The sequence below is a fragment of the Neovison vison genome, chromosome 13 (genome assembly GCF_020171115.1).
Source record: "Neovison vison isolate M4711 chromosome 13, ASM_NN_V1, whole genome shotgun sequence".
Taxonomy (NCBI): Eukaryota; Metazoa; Chordata; class Mammalia; order Carnivora; family Mustelidae; genus Neogale; species Neogale vison.
In genome coordinates, this window is record NC_058103.1 from 134,414,814 (window position 1) to 134,435,485 (window position 20,672).

The 20,672-nt window shown below is 40.8% G+C and overlaps 1 protein-coding gene across 2 annotated transcripts in view; it reads left to right on the plus strand.

Moving 5' to 3' along the window:
• CERS3 (ceramide synthase 3) overlaps positions 1-20,672 on the plus strand; it is a 107,511-nt gene that overhangs the window by 34,951 nt on the left and 51,888 nt on the right. For both annotated transcript variants that reach the window (XM_044231162.1, XM_044231163.1), the window contains 5 exons: positions 2,257-2,374; positions 6,779-6,897; positions 14,906-14,963; positions 15,933-15,983; positions 16,461-16,553. In XM_044231162.1, coding sequence (XP_044087097.1) covers positions 2,257-2,374; positions 6,779-6,897; positions 14,906-14,963; positions 15,933-15,983; positions 16,461-16,553 — 439 coding nt within the window. The remainder of the gene's footprint in view (positions 1-2,256; positions 2,375-6,778; positions 6,898-14,905; positions 14,964-15,932; positions 15,984-16,460; positions 16,554-20,672) is intronic.

The window sequence follows — 20,672 nt, forward strand, 5'->3', positions numbered from 1 at the left end:
TAATTATAATCCCTAGGTTAACCACTATGAAAATTATTTTAAAAGAATATTTTGGGGCACCTGGGTACCTCAGTCAGGTGAACATCCAACTCTTGATTTTGACTCAGGTCAAGATCTCATGAGATCAAGCCCTTCGTCAGGCTCCATGCTTAGCATGGAGTTGCTTGAGATTCTCTCACTTTCTTCTTCTCCCACTGCCCCTCCCCCTGCTTGTGCTCACTCTGTCTCTCTAAAATGAATAAATCTTTTTTAAAAAGTTGAAGAAAAATATTTTAAGGAAGAGAGAGAATTAAAAAGCTACACTAGACAATATTTAACACAAAAGAAAACTTATCAAAGAATAGAGAAAGAACAAAGACATAAGATACATAAAAAACAAATAACAAAATAGCAGACATAAAAATCCTGTTTTATCAGTAATTAAATGTAATTTGCATTAATGTAAATAGATTAAATATTGCAACTGAAAGGCATAGATAGGAGAGATGGATACAAATACATGATCTGGGGTTCTTGGGTGGCTCAGTTGGTTAAGTGTCTGACTTTTGATTTTGGTTCAGGTCAAGGTCTCAGGTTGTGAGATCGAGCCCTACATCAGGCTCCATGCTTAGGACAGAGACTGCTTGTCCTTCTCCCTCTGCTCTTCCCCCTGCTCTCTTTATCTCTCAAATAAGTAAATAAAATCTTTAAAAAAAATACATGATCCAACTGTATGCTTTCTCTAAGAAACACACTTGAGGTTCAAGGACAGTAAAACTATGGGAAAAGATAATACCAAGCAAACAGTAACCAAAAGAGAGATGGAGTGTCTGTATACTAATATCAGGCAATTTAGGTTTTCATAGACTTTTAAACTGTTACTGGAAAAGAGAACATTTTATAACATAAAAGGATAAATCTATCAAGATGACATAATAATTATAAACATATATGTTCCTAACATCAAAGCTCCAAAATTCATGAAGCAAAACCTGACAGAATTGAAGGGAGAAATACACAACTCAAAAAATAGTTGTGGATGTGAATATCTCACTTTTAATAATGGATAATTGGGGGGGGATAGTTTAATAAGGACATAGAAGACTCACTCAGCTCTATAAACCAAGTAGACCTAACATCATCTGTAGAACATGGCACCCAATGACAAGAGAAGACACATTCTTCTCATATGCACAAGGAACATTCTTCAGGATAGACTGTATGTTAGGCCATGAGACAAGTCTCAATAAGCTTAAAGAAATGCAAATCTTACCAGGTATGTTTTCCAGTCACAATGAAATGAAATTAAAAGTCAGTAACACACAGAAATTGGGAAATGAGCAAATATGTGGCAATTGAACAGCATACTTCTAAATAGCGAATGGGTCAAAGGAGGAATCACAGTAAATTAGAAAATACTTTGAGATGAATGACAAAGAAAACACAATGTCAAAACTTAGGAGATGTAACATGGTGCTTAGAAGGAAATTTATACCTGCAAATACCTATATTAAAAAAGAAGAAAGATCTCAAATCAATAAATTTCTACCTTCAGAAACTAGGGGGAAAAAAGAGCAAACTAAACATCTAGCAAGCAAAAGTTAGGAGATTATAAAGATTAGAGTAGAAAATCAGTGAAAACCAGGACACACCCGGTAAAATTGCTGAGATTAAAAGAACTTGTAATACCAAGTGTTGGCAGAGATACGGAATAACTGGAACTCTGACCCATTACTGGCAGGAATGCAAAGTGGTGCCACCTGTCCCCGAAAACAGTTTGCCAGTTTCTTATCAAGTTAAATGTATACTTGTCATACCCCACCAATCCCACTCCTCAATCTTTACCCAAGAGTCAGACCACTTTTTCATAAGTTAGAACTTCAAATAGGAACATAGTAATTCTCTAAGACAGTATCACCAAGTAAAACTTTCCATAACCAGATTATTATTCATTTTAATCTATTGGAGCCTTAAAATGAAACTTTTAAGTGAAATGGCTTATCCCAATTCCAGGATCTCATATACAAATATATTTGGATTTACATAAGTGGATTTTTAACAGGCAAGTATTTTTTTTTTAAGTTACTGCTTGTGTAAATGGTCTCAACATTTTCTCTCCTTGAACTTCTTTGCAAGGCAGAGGTTGGCTGTAGGTCGCCCAAGGACAACATGACCCAATGGCTGATCCTTCATTTGGAATCAAAAGTTATGGCTTGAGTTTTCTGGTGTCCTTCTGGGTTCATTCTCAGATTTTGGACTTTCTTTCATATTTTGTAGGTTTATTGCTACTCCTCTAGCAAAATCATTTGGCATTAAAGAGGAAGTTCGAAAGAAGATTACACCAAATACCATCTTAGAGAACTTTTTCAAACATTCCACAAGGCAACCATCTCAAGTAAGTACAAGTTCTTTGTTTTTAGATTAAAAAAAACAACAATAACAAAAAACTCCTTTCTTAATGTCTCAGTCACCTGTGGCTTACGTCATCTATGTAAGATACCTGTTCTTGTTGACCATCAAATGATTTGACTCATTTGGATTTATTTCCCCTCTATTCACAAGTTATACACTATTCCAAGCATAGTATAAAATGACACAGAAATATTACAAAATAACCAATATTCATAGTTGAATTATTATTATTATTTTTTAAAGATTTTATTTATTTGACAGAGAGAGATCACAAGTAGAGAGAGAGAGAGAGAGAGGAGGAAGCAGGCCCCCTGCCCAGCAGAGAGCTGGATGCGGGACTCAGTCCCAGGACCCTGAGATCACGACATGAGCTGAAGGCAGAGGCCTAACCCACTGAGCCACCCAGGCAGCCCCATAGTTGAATTATTATTTTCAGCTACAGTGTTTAACACTAGTAATCAATGCCATAATTTTGGTATAAAGATGAAAATTAAATATTGGGGGGTGAGATATATACAAAGGATCCTTCCACAGGAGACCACTGACTGTTAAGGCAGAGTAGCCCGTACCTGACACTTCTTATGATTATGGTTCCATCAATATACATCACGCACATTAGGAAAGTGTTCACAGGGTGGCTGTCATGAGTCGCACCCGTTATTTTATCCACACGGTTAGAAATGTGCCATGCTCCTGCCTACTCCCCAGGAAAGTCAGAGTTCTCTCCGCAGTACCAGAGGCACCTCTTGAAATGGTGTAGCACGGGGAATCTTTACATAACACACACAAAAGCTTTTGTTTTGTTTTAATTTTATTTGCCAGTGAGAAAGAGAGAGAGCACAAGCAGGGAAAGTGGCAGGCAGAGGCAGAGGGAGAAGCAGGCTCCCTGCTGAGCAGGGAGCCCAATGTGGGACTCGATCCCAGGACTCTGGGATCATGACCTGGGCCAAAGGCAGATACTTAGCCATCTAAGCCACCCAGGTATCCCACAAAAAAAAAGGTTTTAATCTAATAGTTATATAAAAAAAATAATGTCCTGGCAGGCCTAGTTTCATTTTCATCATCGTTTAAATGAGAGATGAAATAAAAACTCTTCCCAATATGACAGACACCCTCTATGATGGATACCGACAGTGACCACCGGTCATTATAAAAGTCAAGAGTATGCTCTAGCATGGTTTAGGACAGAGAGATTTTTAAGGGTGCTGAACTTTACTTGCTGAATTCTGTTGTGTCTACAAGGACCATTTCTATCGTGGATCCGGTAGGCTCACGTGGAGGTCCGATCATGTCGCGTGAAGCATCGGGTCCAGAATTGCTCACAGCTAGCCAGCCACTGTCTGTGACTTTTGCCCTCAGCTTCTGCACCGGACTTCCTTGTTTGTTCTTTTTCTAAAATGAGGAGATTCTGACAAGCCATTTCCACATGGTCTTTATTTCCATGTGCCCTAAAGGACAGCTCATGTTCATTTCAACGCTGCTCTTACCACTGGTGATAATAAATGCCCAAGATCAATTCACATTTTTCAAAAGCGAAATTAGTTAGCCGTGTTTATGAAAAATTCAGGGCCTTTTAGAAACTCCTTATTTTTCTCTCTTTCTGTTTGAGAATACTGTACCTGGGTAATACCGCATATAAACCATGAAGAATAGTGCTATGCTCTCAGTTACTTGACATGTTTCTGTAGCAAAAGCTTCAGGTCAGCTTTCTAGGAAATCTAAAATTAGGAAATTTGGTCTCTATCAAGTTTCCCTGCTGTGAAGAGAAAAGAGGCCATGTGACAGTTAAAGAAATACCAACATAACAACTTGCACGATTTTCTGTGCATTGTAGGTGTTCGATAAATGCTTGTTTTATGTGTTGATAAGAAATTACTTCCAGAGACTTTTGTTTCCAAGAGGTTTTCTATCCCAATAAGATTATAGTGAACGAAGCCAGTATTGTCAAGACTGACATTCAACCAGACACATCTGCGCTCCAAAAGAGAAAATAAATTACTTCACATCATGTTTGAGTGCTATTTCTAGATGCATTTATTAAGCAGATATCTATAGAAATGATGGGATCATAAAATGGAACTGCTTCCCATGAGGGATTGTGATGAGCTGTGTGGGTTAGTGAATCCAGACCTCCAGAGTTGTGAGAACAAAGGCCGTGGACAAAAGGGCAAAGTGAACGCAGTGTCCAACTCCAGACATACTCCTGCTCCTTCCATTGGTCCACACTGCTGGAGGGGGACTTTATCAGGGCCAACGCCCTGTCATCCCCAAGATAAATCCCAGACAAGGCACCCCTTGATGTGAGCCTCTCCATGACTTTCCTCCCCTCCTCTTCATAGGGCTCTACCCTGCCAGACTTCGTTCTGTTCCCCAGGTGTTCCCTGCACACCCCTGCGCTCACCTGCAGACGACCTCACGCGCTGGCCCCTCATCCAGGATGTGTCCCTTCTCTACCCTCTCCTTCTCCGAGGCGTTTTTCAGGGTCCAGCCTATGTGGAACTTTCAGAAAGTCTCCACAGGCGTAGGTCCCATGGGGTCCTGCTCTTCCCCTATCTTCGCACTGGTGGGGTTTCATCAGAATTCTTTGTTTTATTTTCTTCCTTCCTGGCCCATGTCCGTGTTATGATTCATTTAGTTCCCCAGGGACTAGCACGATGCTTGCAAGAAGGAGGCAGAAATAAGTGGTTGACAATTCAGTCTTCTCAAAAGCACAGAAAACAAAAACAAAAACAAAACAACGACCAGACGTCAGCCCGTGAACCCTCGGCCTGTAAGAGTAGGTATTCGGGAGGAAACAGACTATCATATGGGCCATATCCTGTTTTTGTTTTGTTCTGCTTTCCTTCTTGCTGGTTAAATAATAGGTAGCAATTTAGGAGGTACAGAGAACCTGCAATTAGGCCTTTGCCAGTCTTCAGTGTCAGAGCTGCTTTATGAATTGTATCGACTGTTAACGCTGTGCGCCTGAACAATTAGGGCAACTCTGCACAATAACACAGGGGAAACTGTGTGACTGGTCCCAGACCTTGGGGTGTACAACCACCAGGCAGGCCTTATTCGGCCCTTGCAATGTTGGTCCACGATTGGCTTAATCTACTTTGAGGCACCAGTCAAGATTTAGAACCCGTTAGCAATGTCCCATTAAGATTCTGGGTGTGCACTTTCCCTCTGGGAGCCACCGGCCAGAACTGGCTCACAGATGCCCTTCTGGAACAAGAAGGGGCTTTTCTGTTTGCTGCGTCCACAGCTCCTGCCTATCTTGTCCACACTGAGGCTGAGGGTCAGTTTGATGCCATTTTATTTTTCTACTAAAGAGGAGATGGAAATAGTTCTTGTACTTGTGTTGGAAAATGAAGGATCAAGGGTAAAGGTATTTCAAAAACTTACAGATCTTATTTCTTTGTGTCAGTTGAAAACACTGTAGGTTTAGCCTCTAAAACCTGACTGTGTTGGAGAATATAACTTAAGCTCCTGCCATGAAACAGACCTGATCCATCCAGCCATGTGCTTTTTTGGTCTGGCCCTAGGAGAAGAACTTCAAGTGTATGACCTTTGAGCTACTCCATCATCCATATTATGTCCAAATTTAAAAATGAGTTCTGCTTCCCAGAAGAGAAGCAATCATCATTAGTATATTCTACCATTTTTACTTTTTTTTAATGATTGAAATTATTTTGGATTAGTTTGACACGGGCTCTACATCTGATTAAAGGTGACAGTGATAGCCAACACATGTTTGAGTTTTTGCTGTCTTACCTGGTGGAGCCATCACTAAGATTGTGTGAAAGACCAGGAAGTGCATTAGCCTCAGTTCTTACCCTCACTTTATTATTAATTTTAGGTCTTGGACAACTTACTAAAACTCTTGATGTTTGAGTTACCTTGTAGGAAAGATGAGGAGACTGGATCTGATCTGAAACTCTACTACTCGAGCTGATACCTAGGAAGCCTAGATAAAACTTTGCTGAATGAGTGAGCATACCTCCGCAGCTCGAATGTATGGGTTGCTGCTAAATTACGGAGTATTGATGTTTCTTGGTAACTCAGAGTGCTGGGATTTTTTCTCCTTCTCCTTCTCCTTCTTCTTCTTCTTCTTCTCTTCTCCTTCTCCTTCTCCTTCTCCTTCTTCTTCTTCTTCTTCTTCCTCCTCCTCCTCCTCCTCCTCCTCCTCCTCCTCCTCTTCTTCTTCTTCTTTTTGGTGTGTCTGCGTGTGTGATCCCATAAACCAAAGAGGTAAATTCAAATCACTGGCTCCAGATCTAACGCAGAATGTGTCCCCTCTCCAGCACCTGAGCTCTGGTAACCCAATCGCGCCATAACCCCATCTTGACCGCATTCCCATCTGACTGCTCTTTATTGCCTGTTCATTCATGTTATCCCTTTTCAGACTGATATTTACGGACTGGCAAAGAAGTGTAACTTGACAGAGCGTCAGGTGGAAAGATGGTTTAGGAGTCGGCGGAATCAAGAGAGGCCGTGCAGGATGAAGAAATTCCAGGAAGCTTGGTAAGATGGTCAGTCAAGGTTTTTGCAAAGCTGCAGTTTTATAATAATGGAGCAGAATGGTCATCTCAGAAAGAACACTAACGTTGGAGCCAAAGAAGGCTTGGACCCAGCCCTGTCACTCACCCATTGGGTGTTTTAAGCTAGTCGCTTCTCTGCTTCAGTTTCCTTCTCAATAAAATGGGGTAAAGCTGTGAACTCTCTAAGACGAGTAGGAGATGGAATGTACTTATCTTAAAGTCCAGAAAAAAAAATACAAATGTCTAAATTGGTGTTTATTTTTTCTTAGGGTAGAGGTCAGCCCTGTGTCATAAGACTTTATCACCTGTTTCCAATCATATTTCGATTATTATATCACATTACAAGAGCAGAGAATGGGCAGGTGTCTTTTTTTCTGTCCCACTTGATTCATTTTCCCCTCTGATCCCCCACCCCATGCCCATGGACCGGAAGGCCCATTCCTCTGGATTTCCCACTTGATTTTAGCGGGAAGGGGTACAGAGGGGTGGGGTGGAGGGGAGACGTCAGCCTCAGTTGGGGTACCAAGTGGGATTTTTGCCGGAACTGGCTACTTTGAATATGCCTTGGGGGCAGTGAGGCTACATGGCACTTATTTTTTCTTTCATTTGAGTTCTATGGGTTTTTTTCCCCTCCTTTAGAATTTTGTTGTACTTTGGGTCACTCCCTTGGTGGCGCATGGGTGGTTCAGTGATAGAATTCTTGCCTGCCACTCCCTTGGTGGCAAAAACTAATACTTCTGTGAAAAAGGTGGACTAGGTCATTGCTCTCACTTTTTTCTTCTTCTTTACGTCCAGACAAATGCCCATTCGCTGGGTTGTGTTGTGTTTTTTGTTTTTTTTAAAGATTTTATTTATTTATTTATTTGACAGAGAAAAACACAGCGAGAGAGGGACACAAGCAGGAGAAGTGGGAGAGGGAGAAGCAGACTTCCCATGGAGCAGGGAGCCGAATGTGGGGCTCAATCCCAGGACTCTGGGACCATGACCCTAGTCGAAGGCAGATGCTTAATGACTGAGCCACCCAGGCGCCCGTGGATTGTGTTTGATGCCACATTCTACACACCAACAGTGTCCCTTCTTTCTGTGCATTTCTTATGGGCCTCACACTGTCTGGTGACTTTGACCAGACATTTTTTGTTTCGATGACAAACTGATTAGAGAGCTGATGCCAGACGCTCACATAAATGGAGGCTGGGGCTAAGCTTTAACGGCTTCCTTTGTTTACCTGTACGTGCCTGGGGACTGTGATCCTGCTCTGATGCTGGTGAGGGTTAGGGGCACAAACCCAAGTCTTCAAGGTGTCTCGAAACAAGCGATCATTTCCCATCACAGGCTTCCACTGGAAGCTCAACGTGAATGGCCTGGTTTGTTTTCCAAATAGCTTCTCTGATTTTTAGCTCTTGAAAGTTTGGATAATGTTGTTACCACTGATGTCAGCTTGGCCAGTCTCTTTAAACCATCGCCACAAAGCACTAAAAGGTGGCACTGGTCTCACTCATATAACGTTTTCCTGTTCTCCTACTATTGTTCATGTATTTTTCCTAGCAAATGATTCTTATCTTAAGTAAGGTCCCCAGGCAGGGACAAATTCTCTCCTCTGGAGCTGAATCAGGCTGGAAAGTCTCTGGTAATTTCTTGTACATGATAGTGCCTTACAGTTTATAAATAATGTTTGATCCTCCCTCCAATGCTATGAGGTAAGCAAGGAAAGTGGAGCTAGCCCCGTGAAAGAAATGAAAAATGATTCGACCTTTCCAGGGCCGTATGTCAATCAAATCTCAATGAAATGGGAGGGAAAACAGAAATAAGAAACTACGGGTCTGGCTTCTTAAAGGAACTTGTTCAAGGTACCCTAGCTGTTGGCAGGGCTGTGGCACTCACGTCTTCTGACTCTTTTTGTGGTATTCTTTCTGCTCCGTGGTATTGCCTCTTGACCCATAATGCTTAGCTCTCAGCAACCAGAAACCGCCTAGGTCAATTAACCATTTGGGTCAATGAGGCCTAATGTTGGGAATCTGGTTGCTGATGAGTCTACTGAAAGTCAGCTTTGGAATTCAGGCCAGGGAAGGGAATTTTGGGCTGTCAGCTATCAGTCAGCCAGGCAATGAAGACGGTTATGTCAACTCTCTGTACGCGGCTCAGCCCTACACTGGGCAGAGTTCTAGGTTGTTTTGTTTTGTTCTTTCCCCCATTTTCAAGTTGTTCATGTGGTATATTTGGAATTGGGAGAAAATTCAGGAATCCCTGTTAAGGAAAGGGGTTCATGGTGTAACTAGATAAACTAGCACCAGATGTGAAATTTGGTCAACAGCTTCTGTCTGATTTTTTCTTCTTAAAACACCTTTCTTTCTTCCTTTGTTTTCCTTCCTTCCTTCCTTCCTCCCTTCCTTCCTTCCTTCCTTTTTCTTTCTTTCTTTCTCTTTCTCAGTGTTCAACGATTCATTGGTTAAGTATAACACCCAGTGCTCATCACAGCACGTGCCCTCCTCAATACCCATCACCCTGTTACTCCTTCCCTCCACCTCTCCACTCTCCTCCCCTCTGAAACCCCCAGATTTTTCCCCAGGATCCACAGTCTCTCATGGTTCATCTCCCTGGTTTGATTTCTCCCCCTTCAGATTTTGCTCCCTTCCCCTATGGCCCTCCGTGCTATTCCTTATGTTCCATGTGAGTGCAACAGTACAATAATAGTCTTTCTCTGCTTGACTTACTTCACTTAACATAATCCCCTCTAGTTCCATCCACGTTGATCCAAATGGTGGGTATTCATCGTTTCTGAGGCTGAATAATATTCAAAGCTCTAGATTTTAAGAGGGAAGTGAAAGTGGAAGCCCTGGTCACTAGCCTTAAACAGCAATCAGGGAGCCCAGACTGTCCCTTGTGAAACCACAGGATCCATCCAGTTATTCTACCAATGGTGCATGAGCCTCTACCCCTTTAGTCCATGGTCATGTTTCAATGCGTGGAGGGCATTCGGAGCAGATGGTGTCGGTAGAGCTGGTTACAGTAGAGGAAGGCTTTTTAGAGGTCAGACCTAGAGGAGGGAGTGGCAACATGGACCTTGAGGATTGAGCTGGGATTTCCATGAGAAAAGAATTCAGGATTTGAAGGGAGTTTGTTTCAAGGAAGGCAAGGAGGCAGAGAAAGAAAGTGAACAATGTATTCAGGATATAGAAGCGGGCCAACAGACCAAATGCAAGCTTTACCTTCTTCTTTACAGATACCACAAATTTCCTCAAAGTCAGAACACCATTGTAGACTTAATAAATCAAGCAAAATGCCAAGCCATTGAATCATATGAGGATTGTGCTTTATTCCTCCAGCAATGTGATGTGCTGTGGGAATCATAGTAAGAGACACCTAGCCCTACGCATGTGGGAAATCTCAGAAAACTTATTTCCCAACACCGAGCTTTAACAATGACTTTCCCAAAGGCAGAAACTCCTCTATAATATCAGGAGGTTTTAAGTTTACTGTTTTATTTCCTTGATGACTTCCTTTTTTTTAAATTGATATATAATTGACCTACAGAATTGGATTAGTTTCACATGGTGATTGGACATCTACATACATTCGGAAGTGATCACAACAATAAATCCAGCAGCTGTCTGCCACCATATAAAGTTGTTACAGTATTATTAACTGTATCCCCTGTGCTGTACTCTGCATCCCCAAGTTTTATATACTTAATAACTGGTAGTTTGCACCTTTGACTCTCCTTCCCTTGTTTCACCCCTACCCTCTCCCTCTGGCGACCACCAGATTGTTCTCTGTAGCTGTGAGTCTGTTTCTATTTTGTTTTATTTGTTCACTTGCTTTCTTTTTTAGACCCTATGTGTAAGTGAAATCATATGGTATTTGTCTTTCTAGACTGTCTGATTTATTTCACTTAGCTTAATACGCTCTAGCTCCATCCATGTTGCACAAATGGTAAGGTTTCATTTTTTATAGCCAACTAGTATTCGTGTGTGTGTGTGTGTGTGTGTGTGTGTGTGTATCTCACATCTTCTTTATCCATTCATCTGTCGATGGGCACTAAGGCACTTCCATATCTTGGCTATTGTAATTGGTTACATTTAAAAATGATGACCCCTAAACCCTGTTCTGCAGAATTCAGGATTTTAACCCACAGTGCATCCTTTATTTTTAAAGTAAACTCCATATTAGCTGTCCACTTTTCTTTTTAAATAATCATTTCCATCTAGCAGCAAAAAGTTTATTACAAAGATCCCAGGTAATTTCCAAGGAACTGATGTAGATAAACAGGGAGCTCTCCTAACTCTGGAGGGAGGGCTCCCCTCTGGCTGGCTGGGCTGCCATCTTGCCTTTGCTGACCCAGGGGCAGGTCCCTGCCTGCTCCATGGGCCTTGCCCCATCCTGAGCCCCATTGCTGGCCTTGCCAGCTTCTCTCTCCATTGCTCAAGATTGCATTTGCCATCTGGGCCTGACCAATCATTTTCTGGATTTTTCTTTTTTTCCAAGAAATTTTTTCACTTCTAATTTAATTTTTCTCAGGCCTTCCTGGAAAAAAAAGGAGGGAGGACAGTTTTACTACCTTTTTCATCTGAAATAAGTAAAACAGCATCAACAAGTACTTTATCATTCATCTCACAATTAGGGAAGTGCAGCGGTTCTCAAACTTTTTGATTTTAGAACCCTATTTGTCCTCTGAAAAACCCTGAAGGACCCCAAAGAGCACTTGTTTGTGTATGTTATGGCTACCAATACTAGAAATGAAGGTAGAGACATTTATAAAACCTAAGAATACACAAACGATGGGGCACCTGGGTGGCTCAGAGGGTTAAAACCTCTGTCTTTGGCTCCGGTCATGGTCCCGGGGTCCTGGGATCGAGCCCTGCATTGGGCCTCTCTGCTTAGTGAGGAGCCTGCTTCCTCCTCTCTCTCTCTGCCTACCTCTCTGACTACTTGTGATCTCTGTCTGTCATATAAATAAATAAAATCTTAAAAAAAAAAAAAAAGAATACACAAACGCACATCATATCAACTCTTAGAGTGATGATGGTATCTCCTGTACTGAGCCTCTGGAAATCGCTGTTCCTGTGAGGGGATGAGTGAAAATGGCAATAACATGGTAGTCATGTTATGGAAATATTTTGACGCCAGGAATCCCGGGCACACACTTTGAGAACCCCCGGGAGAGCATAATGGAGCCTACCAGGACCAGTTAAGGAAAGTGCGACGCTTGGGTTTGGCATTCACATCTGATGTCCCCTGCACAGCCTCGGGGGTCATTACATGATCTCTCCCAACCTCTGTGTCCCTCTGTGGTCACCACCTTATCTACTGTTCCTAGTCCAGAAGCCTTTTGTGAAGATAAACATGTGACAACACCCACGGGATGAACACAGCGCCTGGAACAGAGTCAAGAGGTCAGCAAATACCAGAGAAAAGAACAATTCGAGATGTGCCACCTAGACTCACGGCTTCCTCTGGGGCCGGCAGATCTGATCCTACTTTTTCTGTTCCTGTTTGGCCGCGATAATCCAGGGAGCCAAGGATATGCTCTTTGAGTCTAAATGTGGCCCTTTGCCGGATGGGCTGTGAACATAACAAGGATGGGCAGGCCTCAGCCGGCTCTACTTATCAAATGTTCTTTGGGTATTTTTATGGTTCAGATTTCTGACGTCTGGGATCCTACTTTTTTTCTATCAAAACAAGCCAGGAAGAAAGATGATCATCCGGCCTGTAGGCAAGACAATGTTCAGGAAGAACCACTGGCTTCGGAGTCCAGAGACCTGTCCTCAGCCTCAGCTGTGTTACCTGCTTAGGTGTGGGAGCTGGGGAACTGGTTTTACCTTTGATGAGCCTGACAGTCCATCTACAAAACGGGGTTGGGTGAGTCTGGTGGTGGGTATTAAGGAGGGCACGTATTGCATGGAGCACTGGGTGTGGTGCCTAAACAATGAATTTTCAAACACAGGAAAAAAAATTTTTTTTAAAAGGAAAAAAAGAAGAAAACAAAAAGAGAAAACATAGAATGGGAAAAAATGTCCCAATAGGTATATTTGACAAAGGACTTGTATCCAGAAAAAAGAATGATTATAACTCAACTACAAGAAGAAAAGCAACCTAATAGAAAATTCGACAAAACTACTTGAATTTTGACTTCACAATTAAGATACACAAATTTTCAATTTATATGTTAACTCTTTTTTTTTTTAAAGGGATCTATGTCTGCCTTCCTCTTTCTTACTTAGCTTTCAGACATATTGAAGAAAATGCTCTAAAGCATTATTCAAGAATAAGGAACAAACATTATTATTATTATTATTATTATTACTATTTTAAGATTTTATTTGAGAGAGGGCACGAGCGGGAGAGGGGCAGAGGGAGAGGAAGAAGCAGACTGAGCAGGGAGCTGGACTCCAGGCTTTATCCCAGGACCCTGGGATCGTGACCTGAGCCAAAGGCAGACACTTAACCCACTGAGACACCCACACACCCCAACAAATATTATTTTTAATATTATTATTGCTTCAGCAATCATGAAATAAAACAGCCATACCTTTTTTTTTTTGAAACTTTATTTTGCAAACTTATAAACATACACAAAAGCAGAAAGACTGGTATAAGGAGCTCTGTGTGCTATGTACCCATCATCGTGTTTAATTATCACCAGTTGATGGCAATCCCGCGTCATCTGTGTCCCCCCTCGCCCCCCAAAAGACTGTTTCTGTGGATAAATTTTTTTCTGCCACTTATATTGTGATAAAGTTGACATACGTCGCTGTGTAAGTTTAAGGCGTACAGGATGATGGTTGGACTTCTGTATATTGTGAAATGATCGCCACAGTGAATTTAGTTAGCGTACAAAAAGGAAAAAAGCGTTGTCTTCTCCTTGTGATGAGAACTTGAGGATCTATTCACTTAGCATCTTTTAAACATGCCATGCAGCAGTTCAACTCTAGTCATCACTGTGTACATTACATCCCGGGACTTCTTTACCCTGTAACCCAGAGTATGTTCCTTTTGACCACCTTCATCTCAGTATTACTGAAAATTACTTTTGACACAGATCTCAGCCATTGTATGATTTCACTGTAAATATTTTGGTGTGTATCTCTAAGAAGGAAGGACTCTATTTTAAACAAAATTGAAATACCAATATGATACTTAAAAAAAAATCTTTAATAACTGGTGCCTGGGTGGCTCAGTTGGTTACGTGGGCAGACTCTTGGTTTCAGCTCTGGTTGTGCTCTCTGGGTTGTGAGATGGAGCCTGATGTTGGGCTCCGTGCTCAGCGGGAGTCTGCTTGTCCCCCTCTCTCTCTCTCTCTTTCTCTCAAATAAAAAAATCTTTTAAAAAAAACCTTTAATAATAGTAAATATTCTTGATTAACTCACAGTTTTCTTTACAGTTCGTTTGTTTGAGCCAGGATCTTTCTCCATACATGAGAAAATTGCTTTTTTTTTTTTTTCTTTGAAGTCTGCTTTTCAGAGACAAGACTAAAGTCTGGCCACATGGAAACCTTTTCACTGGGACTTAATAAAGGATTAAAATGAAATTAATTGAAATTGAAATTGAAATGAAAATAAATGAAATGAATAAAATGAAATTAAAATTTCACTGGGATAAAATAAAGGATTAGATTAATACTAATGTCAAAACGTTGTCCATTGTGTACCAGGAACTGGGTCTATTGAATGTCAGGCATAATACAAACAGGAGTAATAGTTGTCCCCACTAGTTAATGCTTGCTTCATACCAGGCACTGTGATCAATACGTTCCACTAATTAGCCTCGATTCTTTTTATATTTTGAGGTAAGTTTTGTCATTCCCATTTTATATGTGAAGACGTGAAGACTTCCCAAGGTTAAGTGATTTCCCTACAGTTACAGCCATCAGACAAGGGGCAGAGTCAGGATATCAGATTAGATTCGCCCATGCATTCTTTCCAGACACCGTCGTTCCAAACGTATTTCTCCTCAAATGTCAATCACCTTTACCAGATCTTTCTTTCTTTTGGCAGCTGGAGATTTGCATTTTACTTAATGATTACTGTTGCTGGAATTGTCTTTCTTTATGATGTAAGTTGTCTCTCTAATATTCTTTGATGGGAATTTGTCTTTAATTTGAAAAATCATTGCCTGTGAATTCCTCATGAAATAAGGTTCTCAATAAGTTAACCAGCTTTCATGCTTTTAAAATCACGTCAATGTCTAGAGAAGTCATAACCCCTCAGTCTGCCTTTCAAAGCCTTTGTTAAGCATTGAATTTGCAAACATAAGTCTGAAACCTAATCTCTCCCTACTTCCACTCACATGACCCCTGTGTCAATGACCCTGGACTCCTGACAGTCCACTGAACATACCTGGTATATCTCACTTTGGGATTTTAGCCCATTTTACCCCTCTGCCAGAAATGTCTTGTCCCTCCCACCTCTACCTCCACCTGCCGAATCCCATCCAGGCCCTTACAAAATACCACCTGTTCCGTCAAGACTCGGTACTCACTTATCAGAGATCTTCCCTTACCATATGACCTTTGCATTGTCTGTTTAAAGAGTTACTAAATGATTACCTCATTAAGTGATGTATAAACTGCATAGTAAGTTGAGTATTTCCTTTTTTAAAAAAAAGATTTTTAAAAATATTTTATTTATTTGAGAGAAAGAAAGTGAGAGAGAGAGAAAAGGATCCAGGGGAGAAGCAGAGGGAGAGGGAGAAGTCAGCTCCCCATTGATCAGGGAGTCCAATGTGGGGCTCGATCCCAGGACCCCAGGACCATGACCTGAGCTGAAGGCAGATGCTCAACTGACTGAGCCACCCAGGAGCCCTGACTGAATAATTTCCTGTGCAAGACAGCACTGTGTGGTCCCAGATTCACTAGAAGTCGTGAGTATCCCAGGCATGTTATATGGGGACATGTATAAATACCGACAGAGAGAGGTGCAGCAGGAACAATAGTGACCTAAGAAAGAGCTTATATTTTCTGCTGAAATCAGCCTTTGATGCTGACAAACTAATTTTTTCTCTCTTGGTCCCTTGTTTTTTCAGAAACCTTGGGTCTATGACCTGTGGGAGGTGTGGAATGGCTATCCCAGGCAGGTAAGTCCCTTCTGATATGTGTTGTAGCTTTATTAACTTTCAAACAAAACCCTTAACTTGATTTTGGAATTCTTGTCTACCCTTTCAGAAATAAAATGCCTTGAAATATTATCTTTGATTCCTTCTCAGAAGTTGAAAATCTTTTTTAAACTTTGTCTATTTAAGTGAGGGAGAAAGAGAGAGACAGAGAGAGGGAGGGGCAGAAGGAGAGAGAAACTTAAGCAGACTCTGTGCTGAGCCTGGACCCTGAGGAGGGGTTCCATTTCATGATCTTGAAATCATCGCCTGAGCTGAAACTAAGAATTGGACTCTTAACCAGCTGTGCCCCCCAGATGTCCCTCAGAAATCGAAACCTTAAAGCATCACCATTTTGGGGAATTCTGTGGAACATAAATGGGTATAAACAAAATTTTAATGCCTTAAAATGAGTCATTTATACAGTAATACTAAAGTAGTGAATGCTGTCATTTTCCTTAGCCCTTGCTGCCGTCCCAGTACTGGTACTACATTTTGGAGATGAGTTTTTATTGGTCTCTGATATTTAGCCTTGGCTCTGATGTTAAGAGGAAGGTAAGTATCTTTTATTGTTTGTTTTTAAGATTTTATTTATTGCGGGGGGTGCTCAGGAGAGAGCAAGCAGGGTGGGGGGTGCTGCAGAGGGAGAGGGAAAGAGAATCCTAAGCAGACTGTGCTGAGCGCAGAGCCAGATATGGGGCTCGATCCCAGGACCCTGAGATCATGACCTGAGCTTAAACCAAGAGTCAGATGCTTAACCAACTGAGCCACCCAGGTGCCTCTAGGTAAATATATTATTTACAAAGCTGATTTATCTACTTTTTCAGAAATTGTCAACCCTCCCATACCCAATCCTAATCTTTACACTGTATTGTTAGGTGTATTTAGTTTCAATTCCTAGCCTTTTTGTATTTTATAGAATGGTGCAAATCTGCTCATGCTTTGGACCCTCAGTAAGTATTTGCAGTAAAGCATTCTAGACCCTTCCACTTGGAAGCTCCACTCTTGTTCAGCAAGAAGAGAACTCTCCTTTATGTGGTCTGTTTTGTCCTTTGGGTTTAGACAATTGCTGTTCTGCAGTACAGGTGTTAGTAGTTTTAATTCTGCAGCCACATCCTTTACTTGATTACAAACCACCTTATGTAATTTTTTGATGTGTTCAAAGACTTCAAATACATGTTGTCCTTAATTCATCCAAGATTTTTAGGAGGAAACTTTGGGCATGCTTGGCTTTACTTTAAATGTAGGGAAATTGAGCCACAGGCATGCTAAAAAAATGTATCCTCTGAGTTAACAAAATGAGGCGTTTTAGGAACCGTTTGCTGCTACAGAAAATCCTATTAGATTCTCAAAGCAATCACAAGATTTTATCATGTATGTTAGAAACTCAGATCAAATAATAAATACTCTTGGCATATACCTCCAAATGCTACACTCTATTTACAAAATCAGTTTGTGGAAAAATTTGTGTGATAAAGTTAAGTTGAACTCAGTATTAAGGAGATAATCTCAGACCAAGTCAGCTTGGTTAAATGTTTGGGTGTGTGATGGTGTGCCCCATCTATCACCTAAAGGGCTCAATCCACTGTAGTGAAGAGGAGATCTTAAAATAAAGAATGTACTTATAAGAGGGGTGCCTGGGTGGCTCAGTGGGTTAAGCCTCTGCCTTCGGCTCGGGTCATGATCCCAGGGTTCTGGAATCAAGCCCCACATCGGGCTCTCTGTTCAGCAGGGAGCCTGCTTCCCCATCTCTCTCTGCCTACTTGTGATCTCTGTCTGTCAAATAAATAAATAAAATCTTAAAAAAAAGAAAGAATGTAAGTATAGAATATAATACGTAAAAGTCTGATAAAAATAATCTCCTTTTCCATAAAACTTAATCATAGCTGTAGATGAACCGCCATTAATTTTAGCCTGGGCAAAGAATACATCAAAATTTAATTGTTTGAGTCACTTTTTTTCAAGGGAGAGAATTAAAAATAATCCCCTTTTAAAAGGTCTTCAAAGATATACTAAGGTGGGTCAATGTTATATTGATTCTGTCTTTCTCCCCCATCTGAGTTTACAGTAGTTAGTTTCTCTTTACTAACAAGGGCATTGGGCACCTTTTTAAAAATTAAATATAAATAGATGTCATATATTTTGTAAATACATATCTTCAGAGGCAAAAATTTTTGGAAGGTGGGTAAAGCATGGACTCTGGAGTCAGAATGCCCAGGTTTGAAACTCTGGGTTCACCATTCACTAACATCTCAGGCTAGCTGACCAGACTCGCTAAACTTGATTTCCTCATCTATAAAATGGAGCTAAAAATAGTTTCCATCTTCTCTGGTTATTGTGAAAATTAACCCATACAAAGCACTTCCTGGTATACAGTAAGTGCTCAGGAAGTTGGACCATTATTAGTAGTATCATGTTTACTCTTTTACTTCGGCTATGAGGAAACTGAAATCTTTAAGTTTTTTTCTTAAACATCCTTCTAGAGGTCTCTGCACACTGTACGAGGCAGTCATTGACAGTGCGTAATTCACTGGTTTTGAGTATGTCCACAGTTACAGCCACAGTCATTTTTAGAATATTTTTGTCACCCCCCCAAAGATATCCTGTCCCTTTTTGCAGTCATTCCCCATTTCTCCTAACTTCTCTTGCCCTAGGCAACCCACTGACCTACTTTCCATCTCTATGGATTTGCCAATACTGTATATTTCATATAAATAAGCTGAATCATAATATATTTTTTTGTGTGTCTGGTACTTTCAGTTAACATAATGTCTTCAAGGTTCATTCATGTGGAAGCGTGTATCAGTCCTCATTCCCTTTATTTTTTTTTTTTTTCCCAATTTATTTATTTTCAGAAAAACAGTATTCATTATTTTTTCACCACACCCAGTGCTCCATGCAAGCTGTGCCCTCTATAATACCCACCACCTGGTACCCCCAACCTCCCACCCCCCCGCCACTTCAAACCCCTCAGACTGTTTTTCAGAGTCCATAGTCTCTCATGGTTCACCTCCAGTGTGGAGATTCCTCAAGAAATTAAAAATAGAGCTTCCCTACGACCCTGCAATTGCAGTCCTCATTCCCTTTAATTGCTAAATAACTGCTCATGGTATAGATAGATTGCATTTTATTTTACCTGTTTACTACTTGATGGCTATTTGGGATGTCTTCTTTGTTGTCTCTTGGGAATAATGGAATATGAGCATTCATATACAAGTTTTTGCATGGACATATTTTGCGTGGACATTATTTTTATTTCTTCCAGTAGAATTGCTGGCTTATATGATAATTCTTTATTTAACCTTTTGGGCAACTGCCGAAGGTGCTGCACCATTTTACATTCCTCCCAGCACCATACAAGCGTTCCAGTCTTTCCACGTCCTTGCCAACACTTGTTAGAGTACATCATTTTTATTATAGCTATCGTGGTGGGGATGAAGCGGTATCTCATGGTGGTTTTGATTTACATTTTCCTGATGACTAATGAGGGTTGAGTGCCTTTGTGTACTTGCCCGCTGTTTGTATATGTTGTTTGCAGAAAATGTTTAAGTTTTTATCCTTGACTGTGGTAGCTTCCTTTAGCCCAGGGTTGGTAGTATTGTCCTTTCATTTGTTACTTGTTTCCTATGTGGTAACTCTTACTTTAATGGTTGTAAAATTTTAATATATTGTATATCTGTCTTTTTCCCTTTTTGGAATTAGAGAATAAAGGATAAATGTAAATATACACAGGAATGTGTGTGTATGTATATGGTGTGTGTGTGCGCGCATGCGTGTGTGTGTATGTATATCCATTGTGGGGCAGTGGAAAGAACAGCAGATGTTAGGCGTTCGATGACAACTATTCAGTGCTGTCCCAAATGTAAGTGACTTCATCAGTGACGATAACATGTGTTAGTCCCCTCACAAGGATTGTGTTTAAGAATCAAAGTGAAAAGACTCCACCCCCAAACTACTAGAACTCATACAGCAATTCAGCAACGTGACAGGATACAAAGTCAATGTACAGAAATCAGTGGCTTTCTTATACACTAACAATGAAAATACAGAAAGGGAAATTAGAGAATCGATTCCATTTACTATAGCACCAAGAACCATAAGATACCTGGGAATAAACCTAACCAAAGAGGTAAAGGATCTGTACTCGAGGAACTATAGAACACTCATGAAAGAAATTGAAGAAGACACAAAAAGATGGAAGACCATTCCATGCTCTTGGATCGGAAGAATAAACATTGTTAAAATGTCTATACTGCCTAGAGCAATCTATACTTTTAATGCCATTCCGATCAAAATTCCACCGGCATTCTTCAAAGAGCTGGAGCAAATAATCCTAAAATTTGTATGGAATCAGAAGAGACCCCGAATCGCTAAGGAAATGTTGAAAAACAAAAATCAAACTGGGGGCATCACGTTACCTGATTTCAAGCTTTACTACAAGGCTGTGATCACCAAGACAGCCTGGTACTCGCATAAAAACAGACACATAGACCAGTGGAACAGAGTAGAGAGCCCAGATATGGACCCTCAACTCTATGGTCAAATAATCTTCGACAAAACAGGAAAAAATATACAGTGGAAAAAAGACAGTCTCTTCAATAAATGGTGCTGGGAAAACTGGGCAGCTATATGTAGAAGAATGAAACTCGACCATTCTCTTACACCATACACAAA